This window comes from Ammospiza nelsoni, chromosome 13 (assembly GCF_027579445.1).
Source record: "Ammospiza nelsoni isolate bAmmNel1 chromosome 13, bAmmNel1.pri, whole genome shotgun sequence".
Classification (NCBI taxonomy): domain Eukaryota; kingdom Metazoa; phylum Chordata; class Aves; order Passeriformes; family Passerellidae; genus Ammospiza; species Ammospiza nelsoni.
In genome coordinates this window covers 2,964,318-2,988,524 of record NC_080645.1, presented here as the reverse complement: position 1 = coordinate 2,988,524, position 24,207 = coordinate 2,964,318, and the positions used below count along the sequence as shown (strand labels likewise).

General features: G+C 43.5%; 2 protein-coding genes across 2 annotated transcripts; one reads left to right on the top strand and one right to left on the bottom strand.

Moving 5' to 3' along the window:
• Positions 1 to 2,320: 2,320 nt before the first annotated feature.
• CES2 (carboxylesterase 2) lies at positions 2,321 to 12,305 on the bottom strand. The gene is made up of 13 exons (XM_059481705.1): positions 12,109 to 12,305; positions 11,358 to 11,562; positions 10,922 to 11,060; positions 10,537 to 10,670; positions 9,574 to 9,727; positions 9,252 to 9,353; positions 8,331 to 8,429; positions 7,717 to 7,857; positions 6,456 to 6,536; positions 5,496 to 5,643; positions 4,741 to 4,890; positions 2,923 to 2,995; positions 2,321 to 2,782 (listed from the first exon to the last, which is right to left on the bottom strand). The coding sequence occupies exons 1-13, from the start codon at positions 12,182 to 12,184 to the stop codon at positions 2,593 to 2,595; spliced, it is 1,692 nt and encodes a 563-aa protein (XP_059337688.1). The 5' UTR covers positions 12,185 to 12,305; the 3' UTR covers positions 2,321 to 2,592.
• A 1,180-nt stretch (positions 12,306 to 13,485) lies between these two features.
• CIAO2B (cytosolic iron-sulfur assembly component 2B) lies at positions 13,486 to 16,888 on the top strand. The gene is made up of 5 exons (XM_059481491.1): positions 13,486 to 13,672; positions 14,122 to 14,199; positions 15,615 to 15,740; positions 16,207 to 16,252; positions 16,669 to 16,888. The coding sequence occupies exons 1-5, from the start codon at positions 13,532 to 13,534 to the stop codon at positions 16,764 to 16,766; spliced, it is 489 nt and encodes a 162-aa protein (XP_059337474.1). The 5' UTR covers positions 13,486 to 13,531; the 3' UTR covers positions 16,767 to 16,888.
• Positions 16,889 to 24,207: the final 7,319 nt, after the last annotated feature.

Here is a 24,207-nt window from a genome sequence, read left to right as displayed (position 1 = left end):
GAAGGACATTCCAGGATGTCAAAGAGCAACATCTCCAGTCAATGGACCTTCTCTTGAAACTCAGCTGTTTGGACTTTAAAACAATAATCATTGTTGCTTGGTTTCTAACACTGTAAACCTTGCTTTAGTGATATGATAGAAGCAGATATTATACAGGTAAGGAATCTCCCTGATCATTCTAAATCAGCTTCTGAATGATGTTTTGAATGGCAACGGATAAACCTCTTGAGATGTGTTTGTTCTCTCTTCTGCAAAGGGCCCAGCAGAAGAATTGCAAACATAGCTCCTCCTCTTCTTCTTTTTTTACAATAAACAGGGTGAGACATGGTAGTCACATATCCTCTGAACAGAGAGAGACATGATTCTCCCCCGGGATTTTCCTGGGAAGCTGTGAGAAAGCTCAGAGAAAACAATTCTTATCTCCATCTGTTGCACCAGTTGTTGTGCACATGTGGAATGTGTTATGGAGATTGTTTACCAAAGGGTGGTTTCTTAACTGGACACTGGTGGTGGTGTTTGGATTCATTGACCAATTGGATCCACATGTGTGTATGGGACTGTCTGGCAAGGAAGATGGGTTTTTCATATAGTATAGTGTAGTATGTTACAGTATACTATAGTGTAGTGTAGTGTAGTGTAGTGTAGTGTAGTACAATAAAGTGATTGATCAGCCTTCTGCAATCATGGACTCAGTGCTCGTTATTCCCTGCTCAGGGGACCACTGCTACAATAAAATATCACAGCCTCTGCTGAGGATTCAATGAAACTACAGAATATAAAACTTGGAGCTAGAGCCTCTGAAGCTTGGACAGCTTTACCACATGCTAAAGAAACAGTGTGAATCTCACCTCAGGAGACAGGAGCATCACAGTGCTTATCTCTACATAGAAATCAGTAAGATCTTCTGACATTTTCCACTGTGATTTTAGTGCTGGCCTGTGCTAGGAAGTCAATTCAACTGCACTTCTCTGCATACACACGATGAGTGTGTGTTCTGTGCACACCCATACACAGAATATCTCCTGTTTGTCTCCTTTTAAAGGAAGTGACACAACATTTCAAAGGTTTGTGCAATGAAGATTTAGCACAACTGTTTTGAAGTTATATTCCACTCACATAACAAAGGAGGTAAAAGAAAGAAGTGAGGACAGATGCTTAGGAGGAAGTTTTGCTTACCAAAACTGCACTGGTAAAACAGTCTCACCCTGCTCCTGAGTTCTGCCTGGCAGCAGAACTTGGGCAAGAAAATGTAGAAAATCCCACCCTACTTCTTCCAGTAAAGTAATTGGGAAAGAAGGGATGGGTAGCTAGTTGCTGTAGGACATTATTAGCCATGAACAATTAAAATTTCTTGCAGAGATATAGAAGGGAGCTGAAGGGAGGGGGAACAGATGTTCATTGCCCTGTAGGACCCGTGGAGCTGAATCACTGCTGTGAGGCACCAGTGTGACCAGGAACGTGGCTGGGATTGTGGTAATCACATAACCTCTGAACAGAGAGACACAGCTCCCCCAGGATTTTCTTGGGAAGCTGTGAGAAAGCTCAGAGAAAGAATTAAAACAATTATTATCTCAATCTCTGCACCTGGAAGGCAATCTCTGTTCATCAAAGATGTCTTTGACATCTGTTTAATGTCAAAGGAGGAGTTGTCCCTTCTTGACCAATAGGTGAGAGAAGATTCCTAAAGGCCAATCCAGGTCTTAGATCCACCATTATTTCTACAAGAACTATGGATTTCTAATAATAAAGTGCCTTTTCATGCCTTCTGATGACGGAGACCCCCAGTATCCCTTTGGTGATATGGGATAGCTGGAGCAGCCTAGGAGCCAGGTACAGCAGACAAAGAGATGGCAGAGAAGTGATTGACAACTCTGCCATGAAGAGTGCAAGTCTTGTTCTTGGCAGCCAAAGCACCCTGGATTGGCCCTGGGACAGAGCCAGTGCTGGCAGTGAGGCTGTGAGCCAGTGCAAACAGGGACAGTGGCACAGGGGACAGCCTGGAGCACACAGAGAAGCACTGGGGAAAAGACAGAAATGTTAATCCTTGTAGGGGAGCCACAACTGAATTTAAAAGCAGAGAATTGTAGTTACTGGAGAATTTTTCTCCCTTTTCTAACATTTGGGAGAAGTCTTAATTCCAGCACTACTGTTACAGGTTAAGTACCACAGCAGTCAGAACTATCCTGTCTCAGTTGTAAAACCAACAGACAAAGCAGAACCTTCTGTAGTTTCATCTTCTTTCCACAGGGGACATTTCTGTATTTACACCACACCAAAGCTTCTGTACCACCAATAAACTTGGCATCAAGAGACTCACAAATTGGGTCTTCATTGATTTCCCTTTATTAAAACAATGTTGCTGCTACATTCTGTCTTCAGTCATGGGGAGTGACAGAAAAACATGAGCATTGGGGAAATTTGGTAGCTGTATTTGTCAAGTGAGGATCAACTGGAATTATTACAGTGAATAATTGCAGATATGACAACTGTGAAGAAAAAGTGAGGGAAACACAATTTTATCCTCAAATATACTTCAATTAATTTTTTAATATCCTAATATTTTGCATATTATGCACATGTTTAGACTGTAAACTATAACTCTAATTTAAACTTCGTGTTTTGTGTGCTTTTGCTCTTTGTCTTTTCAAGGATCACTTTTTTCCAGAATTCTACCTTCTTTTCTTTCAACTTTCTGTCTTTCTTTTGTTGTAGATTTATCTGCAAGTATTCTTCATTTAGGTTGTAAGATGGCCATTCAACCAGACCTTCTCCATTAGGATTTCTGTAAGCAAGAGGAAAGAAGAGTGAGTGCCCTTTTCAGTCACAGGGGAATTCAATCACACATGTTAAGACTGAATCAGTAAACCAGACAATTCCCCAGTGCAAAGCAGCAGTATCTGTCATGAACTTCATGATTCTTACCCATTTCGAGCAAAGTTGGCCCAGTACTTCATTAGAGTTCTGCTGAGGTTCTTCTCTTCCTCTGTAACTTCACCTGAAAGACACAATACAGAATAGCTGCTCTGTGTGGCAGGACATGGCTCTTACAGCAGCAGCAGATTTCCCTCTGGGAATGTGCTGGCAATTGGCAATTCCAACATGGCAATTGCAACACCACTGGCCAACATCACTCCTACAGCAAGCATCAGGGCATTTCAGCACTCCTCATGAATGACTTCAGCATCATTACCCTACTGTAGAAATCTGGGAATTTGGGAACAAGGAAATAAGGTGATGTGCCTGTAAACTTCCAGGAAATCAGAGCAGAACCAAAAAACCCCCATGTGTTCTGCATCCCAGTACAACTCCAGGAATGGGCCACATGGCTGTGTTTCCTGGATCCCATTCTAGTTTTGTGGGACTGAAATTCTCCCTATTATTCAGAGCATGACTAGGCAAAGATTTCTCCTTTCTCACACAAGACGGTGCCACTCCATTTCTCAGCACTTCAAGAGTATTTCTTTAAATATAGTTATACATAACATAAGCTCACTGTATCACTAGGTGAGAATTACTTCAGTTCCTGTGTGTTTTTAATTATAAATGCATCTCAATACACTAAGAAAAATGTTTGGTATCTTAAAGCCCTTGATAAATTCAGGCAAAAGAACTGTTCAGTGTTTCCTAGTGCCAAATGGTATGCAATTAAAAAAAAAAAAAAAAAAAAAAAAGAAAAGGCTCTGGTAACAGATTAACAAAGGGCTTTACAACATAGCTGGATTGCTCCAAAGTTCAATGAAGTAAAAGGAAATACTTTCATTTATGGAGGCTTTGACATACATATTTGATCAGACTATGAACTACTGTGCAAATCACAAAAACAAAAGCAGAAAAAAATTAGTGAATTCACTTAAAATAAGCAGAATCTTTGTGTCTCTGTCAAAATAAGAACTGTTCCTAATACGTTCCACAGGAAAGAAAATACTTCATGCTGAGTACTACTGTCTTAGGCATAAGTAATTAAAGGATATTGCTGGATTAATTATGTTCCTTAAGAAGTGGCATCATGTTTCTTAATTGTTCAGTGACTGGCAGAGTCATTGGGAATATAAAAACGTGGGATTCTGACAGAGGGAACTTCCAGAATCCCATGGAAATTTTAGGAGTACACCCTTAATCCTCCCTCAGTGGATTGGTTCCATTGGAATAAGTGCTCAAGTATTAATTGAATTGTGAGGCAAAACAGACCTAACCATTGGATCTTCACACAGAAAATGAAACACTGTAATTCCAAGTCTTGCTCTGAACATGGCTGGAATCACTTCCTGCAAAAGAAGCCAAGTCCCCCATTCTCTGGAGCCTGACAGCCCATGGGATTTCCTCAAAGGAGGAGACACTGGCCTAAACTCCTCAGGAAAAGAAGAGATCCTGGATTTCCTGCTTCCCAAGCACCCTGCAAATTTAATTGATCTTTCCTTCAATTTAATTTTCAGCCAAAGCCATTTGTCAAATTCATCACAGTGCTGGGACAGTGACAGTGAATTTTCTACGAAATATCCTATTTGCTGAATTGCTGACAAGATGTGGGACTGACTGTGCTGCAGACCAAGCAAACTGTAAAGGAGAGAAGCTGGAGAAGATGGTTAAATGCATAAAACCAATTCTGCCAGGAGAAAGGGTTATGGTTTGGTCTCACTGCCAATATATGCACTTTAATCTGATGGAAATTAATAGAACACTGAATAGAAAAATGCCAGGGCTACAGGACTCATTCAGGAGCGAGTGGTGTCTGTTCCTTACTGCGGAGCTGGATGTCCCCAGCCAGAAATGGCCCCCCAAAGACAAAGCCAACTTCATCCCCATGGTCAGCCTTCACATAGTCAGGTTTGCTGTCCCTGAATGCACTGGCCCGGTGCTGGAACTCAAAGAAGTAGGTAGGAGCTCCAGACTCTGCAAGACATAACAAACAGGCAGTTACAGAAGAGATACATAAACTTCAGGTGTCATCAGCTGTTCAAAATACTGCTTTAAAAAGAGCTTTATACTGGGCACATTTCTAGTCTAATTGTTACATTCAAATATGTACTTCTACTTTTAATGCAAAATTAAGTGCTTAGCTTACACACACAAAAAAAAAATTGGAAGATCCACTCTAAGATAACATAGAAAAAACAAAATATCAAATTATTTCCACTTTGGAATATCTTGGTATGACTTGTCTACACCTACACACCAGAAAATTTACAGACCACAGAGTTGCTGATTTCCCAAACAGCCATGGGCCAAAGGACGAAGGTCCTTTGATATGTTTTAATTTTTAAGCCTGTATACTTCAGTTAGTAAATATTTACTTGTGTTATCATGCTCTGCTCTCAATATATTGTGATTATAAGCACACTTACACAGAGATAAAGGACACAACCCTGCAGACCTGTATCATTGCTCCCAGTGGGAATCTCAAGAAGGGCTGCCTACATATGACAGGATTTGTCTGCATCATTTGATCCAGCTTGCAGCAGGGGGTTTGAGTGTCCCACTGCTGCTGATCAGCTTACCCCTGTGATAATTCAGTGCTTTAATGGCTGGCATGACAATTGCCATGTCCCCCAGCAGGTCCAGGAATCCGTCCCGGAGCTCTGCAGGGTCCTCTGTGTCTCCCAGATATTCATCTAAGATCATGGGCAGAAAATCTGAGGGTACATCCTAAGAGACAAGCAACAAAAAGACAATCACAGTCTAAATTAGCAGCTAAATTTGCCATCTTTTAAACTTCAGAGATTCTGCAAAGGCACAAATGTCCAGGACAGCACCCATGTTAATGGGAAACAAAACCTATTCATGCTTTTTGTGGGCAAAAAAACCCCAAACAAACCAACCACCTTAGGTCAAATTTGCACCAGATCTATATGGGTTAAAACCCTGCAGCAATAAGTGTAGATCCAGCAATTTCTCCTGACAATATCTTCAGCTTCTGTTTTCGTCTGGAGAAGAGAGATGGGAATCACAAAAGTAAATTCTCAGTCCTTGATTTATGGACCATTAGACAAGAGGACAAGGCCAATGGGATCTCCAAACAGTGTAAATTTTCAGGGTTAGAATTTGCTGCTTGAAAGATGCACCTCAAAACTAGGAGTGCAATGTAACTACTTTAAAAGCTACATTTAATGCAAACATACTGAAAAATACACCTTGAAACTCCCTAAAGCAGGAGATCAGCCGTGAGATACTTTAACATTAGGGAAGCTATTACAGTAATCCCACAAATATGTAAGATAAAAGTATTCTTTGAGGTCTAGAATGAAAAAGGCATTTTCCCAAATGCCAGGTCTGGCTCAATCCTATTTCTGTGTAATTCTATACACCCTGGTCATGTCAACTTTGCTGGGATTCTCCCCAAAGCCTGCCATGGCCTCAGCCCTCAGTAACACCACGACTCAAGCAGTGAGACCCAAATCTGTTACATACAAGAAAAAGAAAATTCACTTCTCAAATTAGATTAGTGCAGCAGTACTTACAATCATTGGTAGAAAAACCTCTACAGTTGAGGCAATTGATTTTCTATCTCCTATTTCCCTCAAACCTTTCATTTTTGATGTCTATACAGAGAGAAAAAAACAATGTTATTAGCATACCATTCAATGTCTCCATTATTTTAAACATTGAAACTACATTATTCCATTAATTCTTACTACTGGTGTTTATTTTTAAAGGATCATATCATATGCAAAAATGCAGCCCAATGCAGCAGCTGCCTTGAGAAGCTTGTATTTACTGCAGTAAATGTTGTCTTGGTGAAGGTTTCTAGATAAACCACTCCTAATACATAGTTTATCCTTAATTCAATGTTAAGAAACTTGTAAGACTAGAAAACATGAGGGCAGAGCTGAAGCAAAAAGCTGCTTCTGTCTCACAGGCTTTTTGTCATTCTCTTGGGGGAGATCTTAGAAGTCACTGACTGTTAAGTCTGTCTCTAGTCCAATTGTTTGAGCCCTTTGAAATAAAACTAATGCAGTGTTCTTCCTCTTTTACAGCATTGCATAAAACAACTCTTCTGTCTGCAAAATAAATTCAAACAGATTTCACTTTGCATTGTTCTTCTGGGACTTCCAACCAGCAACAGCCGCTTCATAGATTCAGAACAAATGATTGGTACTACACAAAGGAAATATTTAGGAAATAAAAGAAAGAGACAAGAAAGGAGAGGACACAAATCCATCTCCTGCAGTTTTTGTGCACTAAGAGCATTTGCTCATGTTTTGGAGTTACCCATTGAGTTCCCATGAGAAAGGAGAATGGGCTGGGCACGTGCATTGTGCCCTCACTCTGCCCCAGGTGAGATTTTCAGATGCAAGCTCTTTCTGAAGGTTATGATACCAAGGGGAAGCTGGTTGAGGTGATCAGTGGCACATTTTTAAGCACTCTGGATATCAACCCTGACTACTGAGCCTTGTGGGGAAAGGATTGGCTGTACTTGTCTTTCAGGAACAAGTCCTTGATTGTTGCATTCTTTTGCTCTCTCTGCCTGGATGAGGGATTAAATCTGTAGGATAAGAAAGCACTGTACAAAACTGATGTTCCAACTGCTGTGTCCATGCAATTTAACTTGCAGGATGAAGCCTCTCTCACCCTCTGTGACCCAGTGGCTCTGGGTCACTGCAGAGCCATGATGCAAGCAATGTTTACCTTGTACGTATTTCCATCACTGCTAAGACTTGTCCTATCACTTAACACAAACATTAAAAACACAATAAAAATAAAGAATAGACATTAAATCACCGATCTAATGTTCCAGCCAAATTCATTATTGGTGACTCCTATCATGAACGGGACTGCATTGAATTCTTTTCCAGCCAATATCTCCTCAGGTGGCTTATGAAGAAATACTCCATCCAAAACTAAGGGTAGAAATGAGATTTCCTGAAGGAAGAGGAAAAAAAAAAAGATCAAATTAGTTGTTAATAGTACTTCCAATTTTTCCTTCAAATCATGTAAGATGCCCACACTGAATATCCAAAATGCAAAAAAGGGCTTTAAGAAATTCAAGTATCTACAGCCACTGTAACATAAATTCAGTTTGGCACAAGAGTGTAAAATGCAGGCCTGGCTGGGTCAAGTGTAGAGGAATGTAAAGGGTTCCTGATCCTGGGCTGTTCTGACAGGATTAAAACACAGGGGTGCTCAGGCCTTGCTCAACTTCACAGGTGCTGTGACACTGCCAAACCTCCAGAAAGAATTGATGTGTGAAATTGCTTCAACATTTGGGGAGTATTTTGACAAAAGATAAGAAAAATCAACTTTGGAACGGACCATCAATGAACTCTGATCAGAGGCTGAGCTAAAGTTTTGCAAGTGAGCCATTAAAAGTTCTGTTGCCATGAAGTCTCACCTACCTTGCTGTTAAGGACTATGTGCTCTGATTCCTGCTTCCTCAAGCAGTCCAGCAGGGAGAGGGAGCTGCTTGCATCACACTTGAAGATACTGGCAATTTTCTGAAAATTATCAACAAAGACAAGCACTGTTAAAAAATCATTATACATGCTGCGGTTAAGAGCTTGTTAGTGGCAGATTTAAGTGAGCTGGATAGATCTTTGAGTATTTTGCTCTACTGTTTGATCACAAAGTGAAATCATTCTGCTGTACTTCTCTTTCTTGCTGTATTTCCATTCACTGTTTTTTCAAACTTTGCTGTAGAGATAATACAAGCTTTAGCATAAATCAAATAAGGAAAGAAAATACAGAAATATTTACATTATTACTGTCTGCCATTACAGGAAAAGATATTAAAAGCCACTTATTGAAAGTTATTTTATTTTAAGTTTGGGGTTTTTTGTTGTTTTATATTTAATTAATTTACTTCACATAAAGGCTTTCCCTAAAAGACTGTAGTTCAATAAAAAGCTGAATTCTTCTTCTGGATTCTTGTCAAACTTTCCATAATAAATGCCAGAGTTACTGTATCAAGTACAGTGGCTATAAAAATGGACATTTGCCTGGCTTGAGATGTGTGTGACTGAAATGCTTTTGCCAGCCCACAGCTGTATGAAATCATACAGCTTTCCAATCTATTTCTAACACCAAACAGACCAAAATTCAACAGGTGTGCTGCAACAATAAACTGGATCTACTTTGTTGCATGGTATACAATGACATTTTTCCCTTTTTTCTTTTAAACAAATTATCACATAGAAGTATCCTTTAGATATATATATATACCCCTTAAATATCCTATATAGATATATAGTATCCTTCTATCCATAGAAGAAGCCTATTTTAGGCTATAAAGACTTTAAAATGCAAAAAAATGAGCTTACCTCAAGATCTGTTGAGAGACGTAAATTTTTACTGGGGGGAATTATAATTCCACTCTCTGATATAGCTTTATGAAAGAGACCCTTAGATAAAGGAGATAACACCTGCCAAGAAGGGAAGAACAAAAAGTATTTATTCTACATTAACATCCTTACCTTACAACTTTATGCTAGTTATAGTCTATTAACTCCTGGATTCAGTTGGGAATTACACATCTTTATTTGCTAAATCTCCAGATTTTGCCCAATGTGCTGTTAAACTCACGGTCAAAAACCATAATTAAGCTTTTGAAGATTTTTATTTTTATGTACTATATACACCTACATGTGCAAAAACAGAGCAAGATCCTGCAGATATCCCAAAGAGAGTGACAGAAGCTGGGTCTCCACCAAAGTGCTCGATGTTTCCTTGCACCCACCGAAGGGCAGCGACCTGGTCCAGGTACGCCCAGTTCCCAGGGGCGTGCTCGTCACCAGTGCTGGAAGGGAAGCACAGAGCAGTGGCACAGTGACAGTGGCACAGCAGAGCCCTCTCAGGAAGCACAGTGACAGTGGCACAGTGACAGTGGCACAGCAGAGCCCTCTCAGGAAGCACAGAGCAGTGGCACAGTGACAGTGGCACAGCAGAGCCCTCTCAGGAAGCACAGTGACAGTGGCACAGTGACAGTGGCACAGCAGAGCCCTCTCAGGAAGCACAGAGCAGTGGCACAGTGACAGTGGCACAGCAGAGCCCTCTCAGGAAGCACAGTGACAGTGGCACAGTGACAGTGGCACAGCAGAGCCCTCTCAGGAAGCACAGAGCAGTGGCACAGCAGAGCCCTCTCAGGAAGCACAGAGCAGTGGCACAGTGACAGTGGCACAGCAGAGGCCACCCCAGCACTCTGTGCTTGGTGCAAAGTGACCAACAGCCCCTCAGGGTCCCACCTCAGCCCCTGACTCCCTCCATTCTCTGCTCACCCCTGCTCAGGTAGAACCCTGACCTTTTCTCTGCCTGAGTTTTTGCTTTACACAGCAGAGGATGGAAGCAAAGGCCAGAACAAACATCCTGTCCAGCACCAAATAAGCCCACCTATGATCTGATAGCAGGCTACAATCACATGACCATGCAGATGGAACGTACAGACATTTCTCAGTGTTCTGAAGTCCTGATGTCAGTGAATTATGTACATTTAAACCACTCTAACAGTGGGAAACTGATACAGAAGCTCAGCACATTTAGCAATCAGAACTACCCATGCTTTCAACATGACAGCAAGTACTTTTTACAAAGTAAAATAGGTGTTCTTACTTGAAGTATCCAAGGAGTCCCAGTCTGTACTGAATTAAAACCACCACAACATTCTCATAGGCTGACAGTGCAGAGCCATCATAGCGAGCAGCACCACCAAATATGAAATTGCCTCCATGGATCCACACCATTACCTTGGAAACAAAAGGGTGAGACACACCTTTATGCACTGGTTTGCAGATTTCACTTGAAAAAGGAAAACAATATCAGAGAATTAGGAACACCAAAACACCAAAGCACAATGGCTGCTGAATTTCAGATTGGTGGACTTGGAATTTTACATGCTAATATTATTTCTGCTGGTGCAGCATCACATTTTCAAAAGCAGTTAAGTCTCTTAGGAGCAAGCTTTATAAAACACAAGCTTGTTCAATGGTTTACATACAGGTAGCTTGTCCTTTTTGCTTGAGCCAGCGGGGCTGTAAACACTGAGATACAAACAGTCCTCAGAAGTTTGGAATGCAAGGTGCTTTTCTTTGAAGTTTTTTTCAGCTGTTTTCAACAGGGACAGATCTTGAGGACAGCTTCACAAAAAAAGAAAGCAAAAAAAAAAAAAAAAGCTCAATTATTAGTACTAAACCTGCAATAGCATCAAGGTAACAACAGTAGAGAAAACTTTTGCACCCAGCTGAATCCCTACAGGGTGCTTGAATTTTGTCTTATCTATAATCAGTGAGAGGTGCAGCCTGTAAAAGCACATCTCAACACCTGTACTAGAAACGCTACAGCAGTACTGGCAGTGTATCCACCACCAAATATCAACTCAGGCCCCTGCACCCCAATAAACACAGCTCTGACCAGCACAAATGAACAGCTCTCACAGCGGTGGGTGAGAAGTTGCATCTCTCACACCAGTCCAGGGTTCAGGTGGTTCAGGTGGAGAAAACCTCAAGGATCCAAGAGGGGCTTTTGCAAAAGGAATTCCAAGGAAAACATTGACAAGCTTGTCTGTGCCCTTCACATTTGTCTGTGTTCCTTTGAGCCGTCCGAGTGCAATGGTCACTTCTGGCCCAGCACCACTCTGTCCTAGGTAAAACAAAAGGGAAAAAAAATCATTAAATTGCACCTTCATAACTGTCACACAGACTTCTCCATTAAGTATTTTTAACTGATTGTTTAATTTAGAACATTTCAGGTTATTCGTTTCAATTTTGTTCAGTCTTCATATTGCTTTGGTGGAGTGACAGACACCCCCTGCCAAGCCCTCATGCCAGTGTCACCTGGAGCCAGGTAGGGCAGGATTTTGTCACCCTGCAAGAGCAAATTTCAGAGCAAACAGCAAACCCATTAACACTTCCTAAATTTATCATTCAACAAGATCTTAAAAATATTTTATTTAGAGAATTCAGAAATGTTGCTGCTTTCTACCTTTTAAAAAAGACAGAAAGCTTTATTTTCATTAAATCATCTCACAAAGTTTCATCTCACAAAACCAGTAATTTTTGCATCATGAAGGCATTTTGGCAGATTGGTAACCAAAGCAGAAGAGATTTACCGCCTTTGTAAAAATCATTGGCACTTGGTGCAGTGGCTTCCCCAGCAGCAAGAGCAGCACCAGCTCACCGAGCTCACCTTCTGCCCCGCACACGAGGAGCGCTACAAACCCAAAGCAGGCACAAAGGACCGCGATCGGGCTCGCAGGAGCCATGGTCACCCCCGGGCTCCCGGGGGCTCTCTGCGCTTTTATCCGGAACAGGAGGGGACAAAGGTCCCGGCGAGGGCAGCCGGGGCACGGAGCGAGGCTGAACCGCGGCGTGACCGGCAGCCAACGCCTCCAGAGCGCCAAAAACAAACAGGAGAGAGATACAGACCCTGCTTAGCGATACAGACCCTGATTATCGATACAGACCTGATTATCGATACAGCTCCTGATCAGCGATACAGACCCTGATTATCGATACAGACCCTGATTATCGATACAGACCTGATCAGTGACACAGCACCTGATTATCGATACAGCCCCGATTAGCGGTACAGACCTGATCAGCGATACAGCCCCTGATTATCGATACAGCTCCTGATCAGCAACACAGACCCTGATCAGCGATAGAGACCCTGATTATTGATACAGACTCTGATTATCGATACAGCCCCGACTATCGACACAGCCCCTGATCAGAGATACAGTCCCTGACTATCAACAGAGCCCCTGATTATCGCTACAGCCCCGATTAGCGACACAGCCCCTGATTATCGATGCAGACCCTGATCAGCGATACAGCCCGATCACCGACACAACCCCCGGTCACCGACACAGCTCTGATTATCGATACAGCCCCTGATCACCGATACAGCCCCCGATCACCGACGCAGCCCCGCACGGCGGGAGGGCCTCAGGCGGTCCCGGCAGTGCCCGGCGCCGATCGCTGCTCCTTCATTCACCGGCTGCCAGCGCCACCGGCGGAGAACACAGGGCAAGTCGGAACACAGAGCTTAAATGCTATCAAGTTCTTTAAAATCCCCTTAAAACAACAAAAAAAAGCACCAAAACACCACGACAAGGAAAAAGCAACAAAACCCCTAACCCGCCCCCCCCCCCCCCCCCCCCCGCAACAACCAGGACTAGATTACAAATGATTAGAAAGTAACAATAAGAAAAGAAAACCAAATCAAAATAGTAAATTCTTGCCTTAATCTCCTTTTAGAGGCGTGTATGACGCCAAAGTATCTCATCGCCACACTACCACACCAGTTCAAATTTGCGCGGGGGTTCTTTTGTTTGATTGCTCAGAGTAGGGAACAGATGAGATAAACAATTGCATCGGAGCATCGTCGGCAGCGCCGGACATTGCGCCGCCGACTCCATTCGCTTCCAGCCCGGCGCTGCGGCCGAGCCGGGCTCCGGGGAAGCCCAAGAGCCCCAGGACACGCCCGAGGAGCCGGGCCCGCCCAACCCCGGGTCCTGCCCGCCCCGCTCCCGCCCCGCTCCCGCCCCGGTGCGGCGCCGATCCCGCTCCGGGCTGGTTCCGGTGGCGGTGCCGGTGTCGGTGCCGCCATGGTGGGCCCGGGCCCGGGCGCGGCTCCGCTGGAGAACGCGAACCCGCTCATCTACCGCCGCTCCGGGGAGCGCCCCGTGACCGCCCGCGAGGAGGACGATGAGCTGCCCGACGCCATCGACGACCGGGAGATCTTCGATATCCTGCGGGAGCGGCGGGCAGGGCCGGGCAGGGCAGGGCCGGGCCGGGCAGGACCGGGCCGGGCAGGACCGGGCAGGGCAGAACCGGGCCGGGCAGGACCGGGCAGGGCAGAACCGGGTCGGGCAGGACCGGGCAGGGCAGGGCAGAACCGGGCCGGGCAGGACCGGGCAGGGCAGGGCCGGGCAGGGCAGAACCGGGCCGGGCAGGACCGGGCAGGGCAGGGCCGGGCCGGGCAGGGCAGAACCGGGCCGGGCAGGACCGGGCAGGGCAGGGCCGGGCAGGGCAGGGCAGAACCGGGCCGGGCAGGACCGGGCAGGGCAGGGCCGGGCAGGGCAGGGCCGGGCAGGGCAGGGCCGGGCAGGGCAGAACCGGGCCGGGCAGGACCGGGTAGGGCAGGGCAGGGCCGGGCAGGGCCGGCGGGCAGCGCCGCTTTCCTTAACGCGCACATCTCATCCGCTCCATCAATGACCCCGAGCACCCGCTCACCCTGGAGGAACTGAACGTCGTCGAGCAAATGCGAGTGAAAGTGAGATCCCGCCGGGATGTGCTGCCTCAGCCGGCCGATATTATATTATATTATATTATATTATATTATATTATATTATATTATATTATATTATATTATATTATATTATATTATATTATATTATATTAATAATTAAATGAAAAATTTAAAATTAAACAATACAATATCTAAATATTATAATATTTAATAATATGGGATACAATATTAATTAGATATTAAATAATGATTAATACATATTATTTGTTAATTTATATTAAGTATAATAATAAATATAATATGTATAATATGTTAAAACTATTCAATATATATTAAATAATATATACTAATTATGTTACATTATATATATTAAATAATATATAATATATTTAAATATAAAATATGTTAATATATTTAGAATAGTTATAATTTAAATAATTATATTTTAAATATATAATGTTTAAATAATAAATAATAATTAAACACTTAAATAATACAATATTTAAATATAATATTTAATAATATATAGCACAATATTAATTAGATATTAAATAATAAATAATAATTAATACATATTGTTTGTTAATTTATATTAAGTATAATAATAAATATAATAATGTATGTCATGTTAAAACTATTCAATATATATAAAATAATATATATTAATTATGTTACATTATATATATTAAATAACATATAATATAATATTTAAATATATAAAATATATTTATATATAAATATATTTAAATATATTTAGAATAGTTGTAATTTTAATAATTATATAATATATTTAAATATATAATGTTTAAATAATATTTGAATAATATATCTAAATATGGTCATATTGAATAATATATAACACAATATTTTTTAGATAATAAATAATACATAATAATACATATTATTTGATTATTTATTCTAAGTATAATAATAAATATAATAATCATAAATATTAAATACTATAAAGAATAAATTATTAATAATATTAATATATTAATATATTTTAATGTAATATTAATGTTTAATAAATTAAATATTATAACTAATAAATATAATAATTAGATAAATATTGAACCTATTTAATATATATTAAATAATATATATTAATTATGTTACATTATACATGTTAAAATATATTATATTATATTATATTATATTATATTATATTATATTATATTATATTATATTATTTAAATATATAATATTTTAATATATTTAGAATGGTTATAATTTTAATGTTTATATTATAATATGTATAATATTATATATATTTAACATAGTATTTCCATATTAATGATACATAATATTTTATAATATTTAAATGTATTCATAGTATTTTGCATAGTGTTTAGCTGCATTTCCAGTAGTACCCAGCACAGGTGCCAGTGCGCGGTGCCCTGCGGGCTGGGCGCTGTGGGGTGACAGCGGTGTCCCCGCAGGTGGACGATGCCCAGAGCACGGTGTCGGTGGAGTTCACGCCCACCATCCCTCACTGCAGCATGGCCACGCTCATCGGCCTCTCCATCAAGGTCAAACTGCTCCGCTCGCTGCCCGAGAGGTTCAAGGTGGGGATCAAAGCAGAAGTGGGGGAGGTGTTTGGAAACATTAAAAAAAAAAATGGGGAAAAAACCAAGCTTGCAGTGAAAATTAACTAGAGCTTTGTTTATTTTCGTGTGAGGGACCCTGCAGGAAGCAGAGAGGGCAGTGGGTGAAATACCAGCACACAGTTCTGGGGCTCTTGGGGTTCTGGGGCTGTTGTCATGGCCAGGGGGGGCTGAGGGCAATCACTGCATGCTCTGTGCCAGGCAGGAGGGCAGCTCTCACCCTTTCTGGAGCAGCTTAGACACCTGCAAATGCAGAATACTCTGCAATTTTAGACTTTTATTTTATTCTGTTATATTGACTAACTGATAGTGGCAAGAATGTCCCTTCTCCTTGCTTTTTGTTACTATTTCATTTTTATTTGTTTGAACTTAATCTGCCAATATTTTGTTGAACTCGTCCCCTGTTTCTTGTGTGCTGCTGTTTCAGCTGGATGTTCACATAACTCCAGGAACACATGCCTCTGAGCACGCAGGTAAGGCTTTTAGTCCTCTCTTGTGTGGTCTTCATATTTGTTTTAATCTTGAAAATTAGCGAGGAGAGAGGTTCCCACAGCTGCAGAGCATCTGCTCCATGTCTGGGACTTTCTGCACCAGATCCTGGGGGATGCTGCACAGCAGGAACACGGAGTGTCACTGAGATTGGGCTGCAGTGTTCTTTAAACACCTCCTCAGGCTGTGCTCTCAGTCAGTCACTGATTCTGTGCCTGAGCACGTGGAAAAGGGGAGGAAAAGGGGATTTCTTGTGTCCCACCTGAGGAGCAGCTGTGGCAGAGACAGAGCCCGGGGTGCCCTGGGCATCCCCAGCCCTGCAGCACCCTGAGCTGTGCTCACTCAGCCTCAGCACACCCAGTGCCTCTGTCCTGATGTTTGCTCTGGGTTTTTCCTGCAGTTAACAAACAGCTTGCTGATAAGGAGAGGGTGGCAGCTGCTTTGGAAAACTCTCACCTGCTGGAAGTGGTGAATCAGTGTTTGTCTGCTCGGTCGTGATTGCCTGCCGAGGAAATCATTGCTGTTCTGATCTACTCAACTAATTTTGTATATAAGTGGTGATGTTACAATTTACATGAAACTGTGAGTAAAATAAAATCACTTAAATTCTCTTGAGGAAATGTTTCTTTGCTCTTTAAAAAAATACTATGCTTACAGACAGCTACAAAAATACAATAAAAATTGACTTTTTAATTGTATGAGTCATTGCATGGGTAGAATTTTCCATTAAAGATATTTTTTCAACCTATTTTTAACTGGTTTCTCACTACTAAAAATAAGTTATAAGCTGCACTTTAGAAGTGGATTTTGCACACTGGACTTTACAAGTACACCAAGGTAACTTTTAGTTAAAATCTTTATATTCCTCCAACAGTTTCAGACTGTTAATACAGTTTTACTTTCAAACATCACAAGTTGTACAAGCTGATGTGTGCAAAGCTGGAGGACATTTAGCAGTAAGTGTCCTCACTTCCAAATCATGTGTCTGGCTTTAATTATCTCACCTTTGATTAGCCAGATGTGGAGGGCTCTTTAGACCTGATTTATTTTTAATTACTACTTCATAGTGGTAGGAAATGCAGTATCTTTGAAGGAGCTTTTATCTGTGCACCTGCAATACAGGAGTCATTACCAGTTCTCAGTATGAACAGCCCAGCAGGCTCTGCTGAAAGATTGTCCTGGCAGTGTTTGACAGCTAAAGGACAAGTTTTTCTCTAAATGCTTTGAGATTTAATGCTAAAACCCAGCCTGTGCTTCTGGTTTGGGAACTGTGGCATTCACTAAACTGTTGTCTTTGGCAGACTCATTAAGAATTCATTTAAATTTTTGTGAAGGATGTGTCTTGTCCTGGACCACATGGAAACCTGTCGGGAAATCCTGTTGGGTATTTTGGTACATACATCTCAGGTTTCTGTGGTTGAAATGGCTCCTGAGGTATCAGAAAGTCTCTTTTTACCCAGCCCTGTGACTGAAGAAGAAGTTGAGATTCGTTGGTTCTGCTTTCCAAGGTTGTTTATTTTCTCTTATCTGTTCCATTCTTTCTCTGACCTGCTGAGATCTGTCCAGGTTGTGGCACAGTGACTGCCCTTGGGGTGGTGTTGGCTAATTTTCCCATACCTATCACCTATGTTAGACAGTCTGTCTCTACTCTAAACCAATCCTGAAGTGTCACCATGACTGCAGAAGATGGAGGCCAAGAAGGAGAAAGACGGAACATGCCCAGATTCCTCCATCTTGCCTCCTGAACCCCCATTCTAAAACCCCAAAATTCTACTTTTTCACCCTGTGATAAATTCACTGTCATTCTGCTCAAACTATTGTGGCTCGTAAATCTTCACACAAAGTTGGGAATTGTTTCCATGGGTTAAAATGGAAGGCACTGGTGTTTGTGACTCTGTGCCAGGGTCTCTGAGCCCCTTGTCAGGGCCTGGAATCACCCAGGGCAGCCAGAGGGATGTCCTGGGTCCCAACACATACACCCATTGCAATGTAGCCTTCTTTGCCATCAGTTATCTGGAAAATAAGAGGTACACTTCCTATAAACATAGGTTGTGCTCAGCAGTTTGATGGCATTGCTTTGTACTCCAGTAGCATTTTCCCTGGGAGGGTCTCAGGTGCTGTTTGGAAGGGGTGAAGCTCATAGACATTGTGCAAAGCTCAGCCTGGCAGTCCAGTCCAGCCCAGTGCTCCAAGTGTGAGTCCAAAGTCACCCAGCAAAGCAGGAGAGGGAAAAGCCAGAGCTGAGCCTCCCTCTGCACAGGGCTGCAGGAAACCAACCCTGCTGAGCTCACTTGGCTCAGCAGCCTTTGAATGGGCAGCACTGCTGGGATTATGAATGAAACTGCAAATAAAGACAGCATTTATGTAATATTAGTGTTGGGCAAGGAACAGAAGGCCCAGCTTTGCTGTGCCTCTCTTGAATCACTGAACTGATGAGCTCTGACACTGCCAGCAGTTGCAGCACAGATGAAGCTCCAGCCATGGTGATGTCTGCAGGCAGCTCCCGGGCACCACGCTTGGCTGGTTTGATTTTCCTTTCTGGTTTTTGGTGGCTTTTTACAAAGAAAATAAATTTTGCCCCCAGATTTTGGGGAAGAAGGAAATGCAGGTATGTGCCAGGAGGAAAACAGGAGGATGATTAAGCTGCCAACAGATTGCTTCAACCTGCACTCCAAACAGAGGAGGGATCAGTAAATGGTGCTTTGCTGAAGCTCTGCTTGGCTTTCACCACTACATAATACTAATGTGAAATAATTTATTGGGATGTTGGCACTTGCCTCGTGAAGCATACTGTGCCCAGCAGCCCTGGGGAGGGACTTTGCACCATTTACCTTCTCAGAGAAGCAACAGAAGGTGTTTGATGGTTTGTGTTTATTGTTAATGAGTGGGGGATGACTTTTCAGTACGGAGGATCTGCTGTGGGCTCTCAAAGCAGGGTTCTGACTCTGCTGTTTAGGGATGGAGAATTTGGTTGGTTTAGATCTGGTGTGTTTGTTTGAGTGATGTTGGTGTTGTATTTACCACAGAACCAACCACAGTGGCTTTGCTGAAGGCCCCAGGCCCTCCTGTGCAGGTTCCTTCAGCTCTGCATTGCTGATAATGTACCCCCAGTGCTGGTGAAAACCTTCCTCCCTGCTTTTGAGGATCATTACCTGTTCCTATTACATGGAGACAAAGTGGGAGAACAAAACACTAATTTGTTAGAAATATTTTGTTTCGGATGTTTTATTATTCCAAAACTCCACCCCTAAATTTAGCCTCTGGAATGCTTTGTAATAGGACACATTCCATGAGAAAGGATGAGCAGCTGTGTGGAATACAAACAGCCTCGTTTAAGTCCAGGACAAATGCCAGGAGCAGACATCTGCTGTGCATTCCTGAGCTCTGGGCAGAGCCTTCCAGGGCAGCTGGATGGCATTCCCCATTCCCAGTGGGTAGGCAGGAGCTCCCCAGGCCAGCTGGAGATGGCATTCCCCATTCCCAATGTGCTTCCAGAGCAGCTGGATGGCATTCCCCATTGTAGGAGTGTTGGGGGGTAGCACTGTTGGGATGGACGGACACGAGAGATCTCTGCAGCCAGGTCGTGGAATTTGGGGTTTATTGCACAGGGCCTGGGTGCAGGGCCCTGCTGGGATTTGGGGTTCATTGCACAGGGCCTGGGTGCAGGGCCCTGCTGGGATTTGGGGTTTATTGCACAGGGCCTGGGTGCAGGGCCCTGCTGGGATTTGGGGTTCATTGCACAGGGCCTGGGTGCAGGGCCCTGCTGGGAGCTGCCAGACACAGCTCAGAGCAGGCCTGAGAGAAGAGAGGGGGAGAGAGGGTGAGAGACGCAAGAACGCAAAGTTCCTATTACAATACCATAAATCTTCTTCTGTGTTGAATATTCTGATTCTCACTAACCAATCTAGTACAAGATACAAATCCTATAGCATTTACATACAGCCTGTAAGAATCACTACATTACCACACTGTGTTACATTTTAAACCCTAAAAACTCCTCTTTGGGCCCCTTCTGCCAAGCTGTAGGGTCTGCTCTGACCCTTGGGCCTGTCTGCAAGCAGAGCGTGTTGTTCCATCAAAAGGGGATCACCTTCAGCTGGCCATGCCATTGTTTTCCAGTTGTTCAATAACTGAGGTATCTCAAAGCTTGCTTTCATTTCAATCTCGTTTATAGTTTCTATATTCTCAAAGTCTTTTGCCAGAAAATCATATTTATAAGGCTTTCTTGTTTAATCTTCCCCAACACCCCATTCCCAGTGTGCTCCCAGGGCTGCTGTGTGTGCTGTCCCTGCTCTGGGCTGTGTCTGAGCGCTCACCCCTCAGGAGGGCCAGGATCCCCCAGTGCTGCCCCAGTGTCTGAGCCTGCTGCAGCCCCTCAGCTTCAGCAGTGCCAGGGAAGCAGCTCAGCAGCTCTGTGTCCAAGGATGCAGCTGAGCATCCATGGAAGAGCTGCACCCTTGCATGGCATTGCTGCTGGTGGCCCTGGGCTGGAGCAGCGCGTGCCACTCGCTGGCAATGTTAATTAATGAAAGCTATATGTTAATTAATGAAAGTATTTCAGTATTCTGGCCATGCTCAGGAGTGATGTGTCTGTGTCAATGGAGGGCTTGGATAAAGATCTCTCTCCGGAGATTTGATTTATAAACTCTGTGTTTTACAATTGTTTTTTATAGCTGTTAAAAGCATTTCCCTTTGGCCTGTCAAGCAGACAACTGCACCACTTTCCCTTCCTTTACCAAATGCACTCTTTGGCATAAATACAGACTGAAGGAGTGGCAGAGTCAACGTTTTTCCATAGGCGAAAGAAAAGTTTGTAGTAAAATCTCTCTGATGTTACTAAGTAACAGCAAAGAGAACCAAAGCAGGGAAAGTTGAGGTGTGTTTGAGTTTGCTGGTCTAACAGCCATTTGCCAGCAACATTTAATAGCACATAAAATTTTCATTCCACAAGATGCTAAAAATACAGGGAATTTTTACAAAATGCACAAATAGCAGAGAGCCCTCATTTTGTCCAACACACTTCAGTAGCTGCAGAAGATGTTCTGTCACGCTCTGAGACCTTTTTACCTATCTCTTATTATCAACTCATACATTTATTATGTCCTATCTCTGAAGAGCTTTTGCATCCTGCTGCACACAAGTTATCTCCATTCCTTAACTTTTCTTTTGTGGATCTGAGGAGCAGCACTGTCTGCAGTGATGAAGACATCCTGGTAGTTAGGATGGATGGAACACTGCTCTCCCAGTTTCATTCCACCACTGCTCGGGGTCTCTCCCCAGCTGTCTCATGGGTTTGTTGCCTTGCAGCCCCTCACTGCAGCCCCTTCCCTCAGCGAGGTTCTGGAACAGGAGCTCAGACAGACTCTGCTTCCAGAGCAGTGCAGGAGGGAGAGAACAGGCCAGAGGGTAATTTTCACTAAATTTGTGGAAAAAATATGACCTGGAATGAGGAGCAGCTGCTGCCAGGGACCTTTGGGAAGAGAGAGAGAGAGGTGGCAGGGTTGTGCCTCACCTGCCTGAGCTGCCACTGCCCTCACACGGGGCTCTGTCCTTCCCCTTTGTGGGAACCCAGAGCATCCCTCTGTCTGTCCAGGGTGGCCAGGACCCTGCCAGGGGCTCAGAGACCCTGGCACAGAGCCCAGAACACCTGTGGGTTTGATTATGACCCATGGAGCAAATTACCAACCTTACATGAAGATCAGCAAGCCACAACAGTTTAGGTAGAATGATACTGAAGTTATCACAGAGTGGAAAAGTCGATTTTGGGGTTTTTGGTATGGGGGTTCAGGAGTCAGGATGGAGGGATCTGGGCATGTCCAGCCTTTCTTCTTCTTCTTCTTCTTGGCCTCCATCTTCTGCTGTGATGGTGACACTTACAGATTGGTTTAGAGTAGAAGCTCACTGTCTAACACAGGTGATAGGGATTGGGAAGTAATTGTAAACATTGCACACGTAGTTTTTAGTATAAAGCCATAACACTGCCCTGGGGGCAGGCAGAGTGCCTGGAACTGTCCTGCTGGATGGACCTGGGCAGGGCAGGAGAAAGAATTTTATAGATGAGGAACAATAAACAACCTTGAGACTGAGAAGCGAAGAGCCCTGACTGCTTCTTCAAGCTCTGGGCTGGGAAAAGAGACTTTCCAATTTTTCTTGGGGTCACTCTGAGCAGTGAGAGACCCCGACACCTGGCAGGGACAGTGAGCTCCATCACCTGTGCTGAGCAGTCCCTGCCCTCCTCCCTCCCTGCAGGGCAGGTTCTGGGTGGGCACAGCCCCAGCCTGGCCCGTGCCCGCCCTGCCTGGGCCGTGGCACCCCGAGTGCCCCGTGCTGCTGCAGGGCACTGCTGCCCCGCTGGGGAGGGTCACACACGGCAGCAGGAGGGACAGCCACTGATAAACCCCACAAAGCCCAGGTTTCAGGCTGCCAAAGCCCCCTGGGCAGCTCTGAGTGCAGTGCCCCCAGGGTTTGGGCACAGCCGTGTCCCTGCTGAGCCGAGGGACTGGTGGGGCATCCCTGCCAACCCTCTGGAGCTGGCCTGGCCGTCATTGTGGTGTAACTTGGAGATGGGGCTTGTCACAGCACTTTCCCCCTTAATCTACCCAAATTAGCTCCATCTGAGTTCCCATCAGATGTGCTTTGACTGGAATAACCTCAGGAGGTTGTCAGGAGCTTCCTTAACCCTTAAAGCTTCATTTTCCCACTTTGCTAATGGGAGAGCTGGCACATGCTCTGCCTGAGGATTATGGAGGTATCTAAGCAGCAAAATACTTTTTATTTCCCCTGCAAAGTGACAAATAAATCATCCACGTAATCTGAAATGCTTGCACAGAGAAACAATCAATGCCAACAGATTCCATTCTTTTTCCCTTTTAATGCAAGTCACAGTTTTTATACAACAAAACTAGGTTTTATTACTGAAAATCAGAAACCTGTTTCACTAACAGTGCAGCCAACTTAAAAAAAAAAAAAAAAAAACCAAGCAATTGCTTTTTAGGCAGAAAGAAAATAATTAGGGCTGAGTCACATGAATTCTTTCTCTTCAAATTTGTACTGACTTATTTTCATAACAACACATTTATGCGCTGGGTTTTTTGAAACATAAGTCGACACTGTAAAGAGCCTGTCAAATTCTTTAGTAATGCTTCTTAGTAATGACAAAAACTGGGTTTTTTGAAACAGGAGCTGTTGTTTAAAAATTTTCTTCCCCTTTCCACTTACCATTTTAGGTCTGATGCTGAAAATTTAAGACCTTTAACTGACGTCATACTCCGGATTATATTTTTAGCATACAAGTGATGAAGTTTTGTCACATTTACCTTTGTTTATAAGGACAATATTGGGCCATCCCTAGTAAAACAAGAGAGTGAATTTATTTTTTCAACCAAAAAATAAACATTGTATCCACTTTAATTTCAGTCATACCTGCCTTCCTTTAAGTGCATGTGCCATTTGGGTGCACACAGTTCAGTTCATCTGGAGTTTAAGCCCTTGGCTGCACAGAAGTACCTATGCAGGTACCAAGTCACACAATTAACTGGTTTTCTGCATTTTATGGCTGGATAAATAAACACTGCAACTTGGATGCAAATTCTGTACACATCAGGTAATGCAATATATTATTGCAATATATTCTGCTAATCCTTAAAACCGCAGGAATTTTGCTGGGGGTGTTGAGAAGCCGGTGCACCTTCCTCTGACATTCTGCTGCCCTGCAGCTTCAGCCTCTTAGTCCTGCTCGAGTCTTTCTTTCCCTGCTGCAAAGGAATTGTGTTTTCCCTCGGGCTGGCGTGGCTCCCTGGGCAATCCCGGCATGGGCGAGCCTCAAACCGCGCCTGGCTCCAGCTGGGGAGAATGAAAGGCAGCGCACAGAGCGGGCTCTGGAGCACACAAACACACAGGATGCCAGGGAGCGGAGAGCTGCCGAGGCTGCGATGGAACA

Excerpts from the sequence above, each read along its gene's own strand:
- CIAO2B (XM_059481491.1), top strand. The coding sequence starts at position 13,532 with ATGGTGGGCCCGGGCCCGGGCGCGGCTCCGCTGGAGAACGCGAACCCG. Across the intron at positions 15,741-16,206 it reads CGCTGCCCGAGAGGTTCAAG|CTGGATGTTCACATAACTCC; the intron begins GTGGGGATCAAA and ends CTGCTGTTTCAG. Across the intron at positions 16,253-16,668 it reads ACATGCCTCTGAGCACGCAG|TTAACAAACAGCTTGCTGAT; the intron begins GTAAGGCTTTTA and ends TTTTTCCTGCAG.
- CES2 (XM_059481705.1), bottom strand. The coding sequence starts at position 12,184 with ATGGCTCCTGCGAGCCCGATCGCGGTCCTTTGTGCCTGCTTTGGGTTT. Across the intron at positions 9,354-9,573 it reads CTTGCTCTGTTTTTGCACAT|GTGTTATCTCCTTTATCTAA; the intron begins GTAGGTGTATAT and ends CCTTCTTGGCAG. Across the intron at positions 8,430-9,251 it reads GTCTCTCAACAGATCTTGAG|AAAATTGCCAGTATCTTCAA; the intron begins GTAAGCTCATTT and ends GATAATTTTCAG.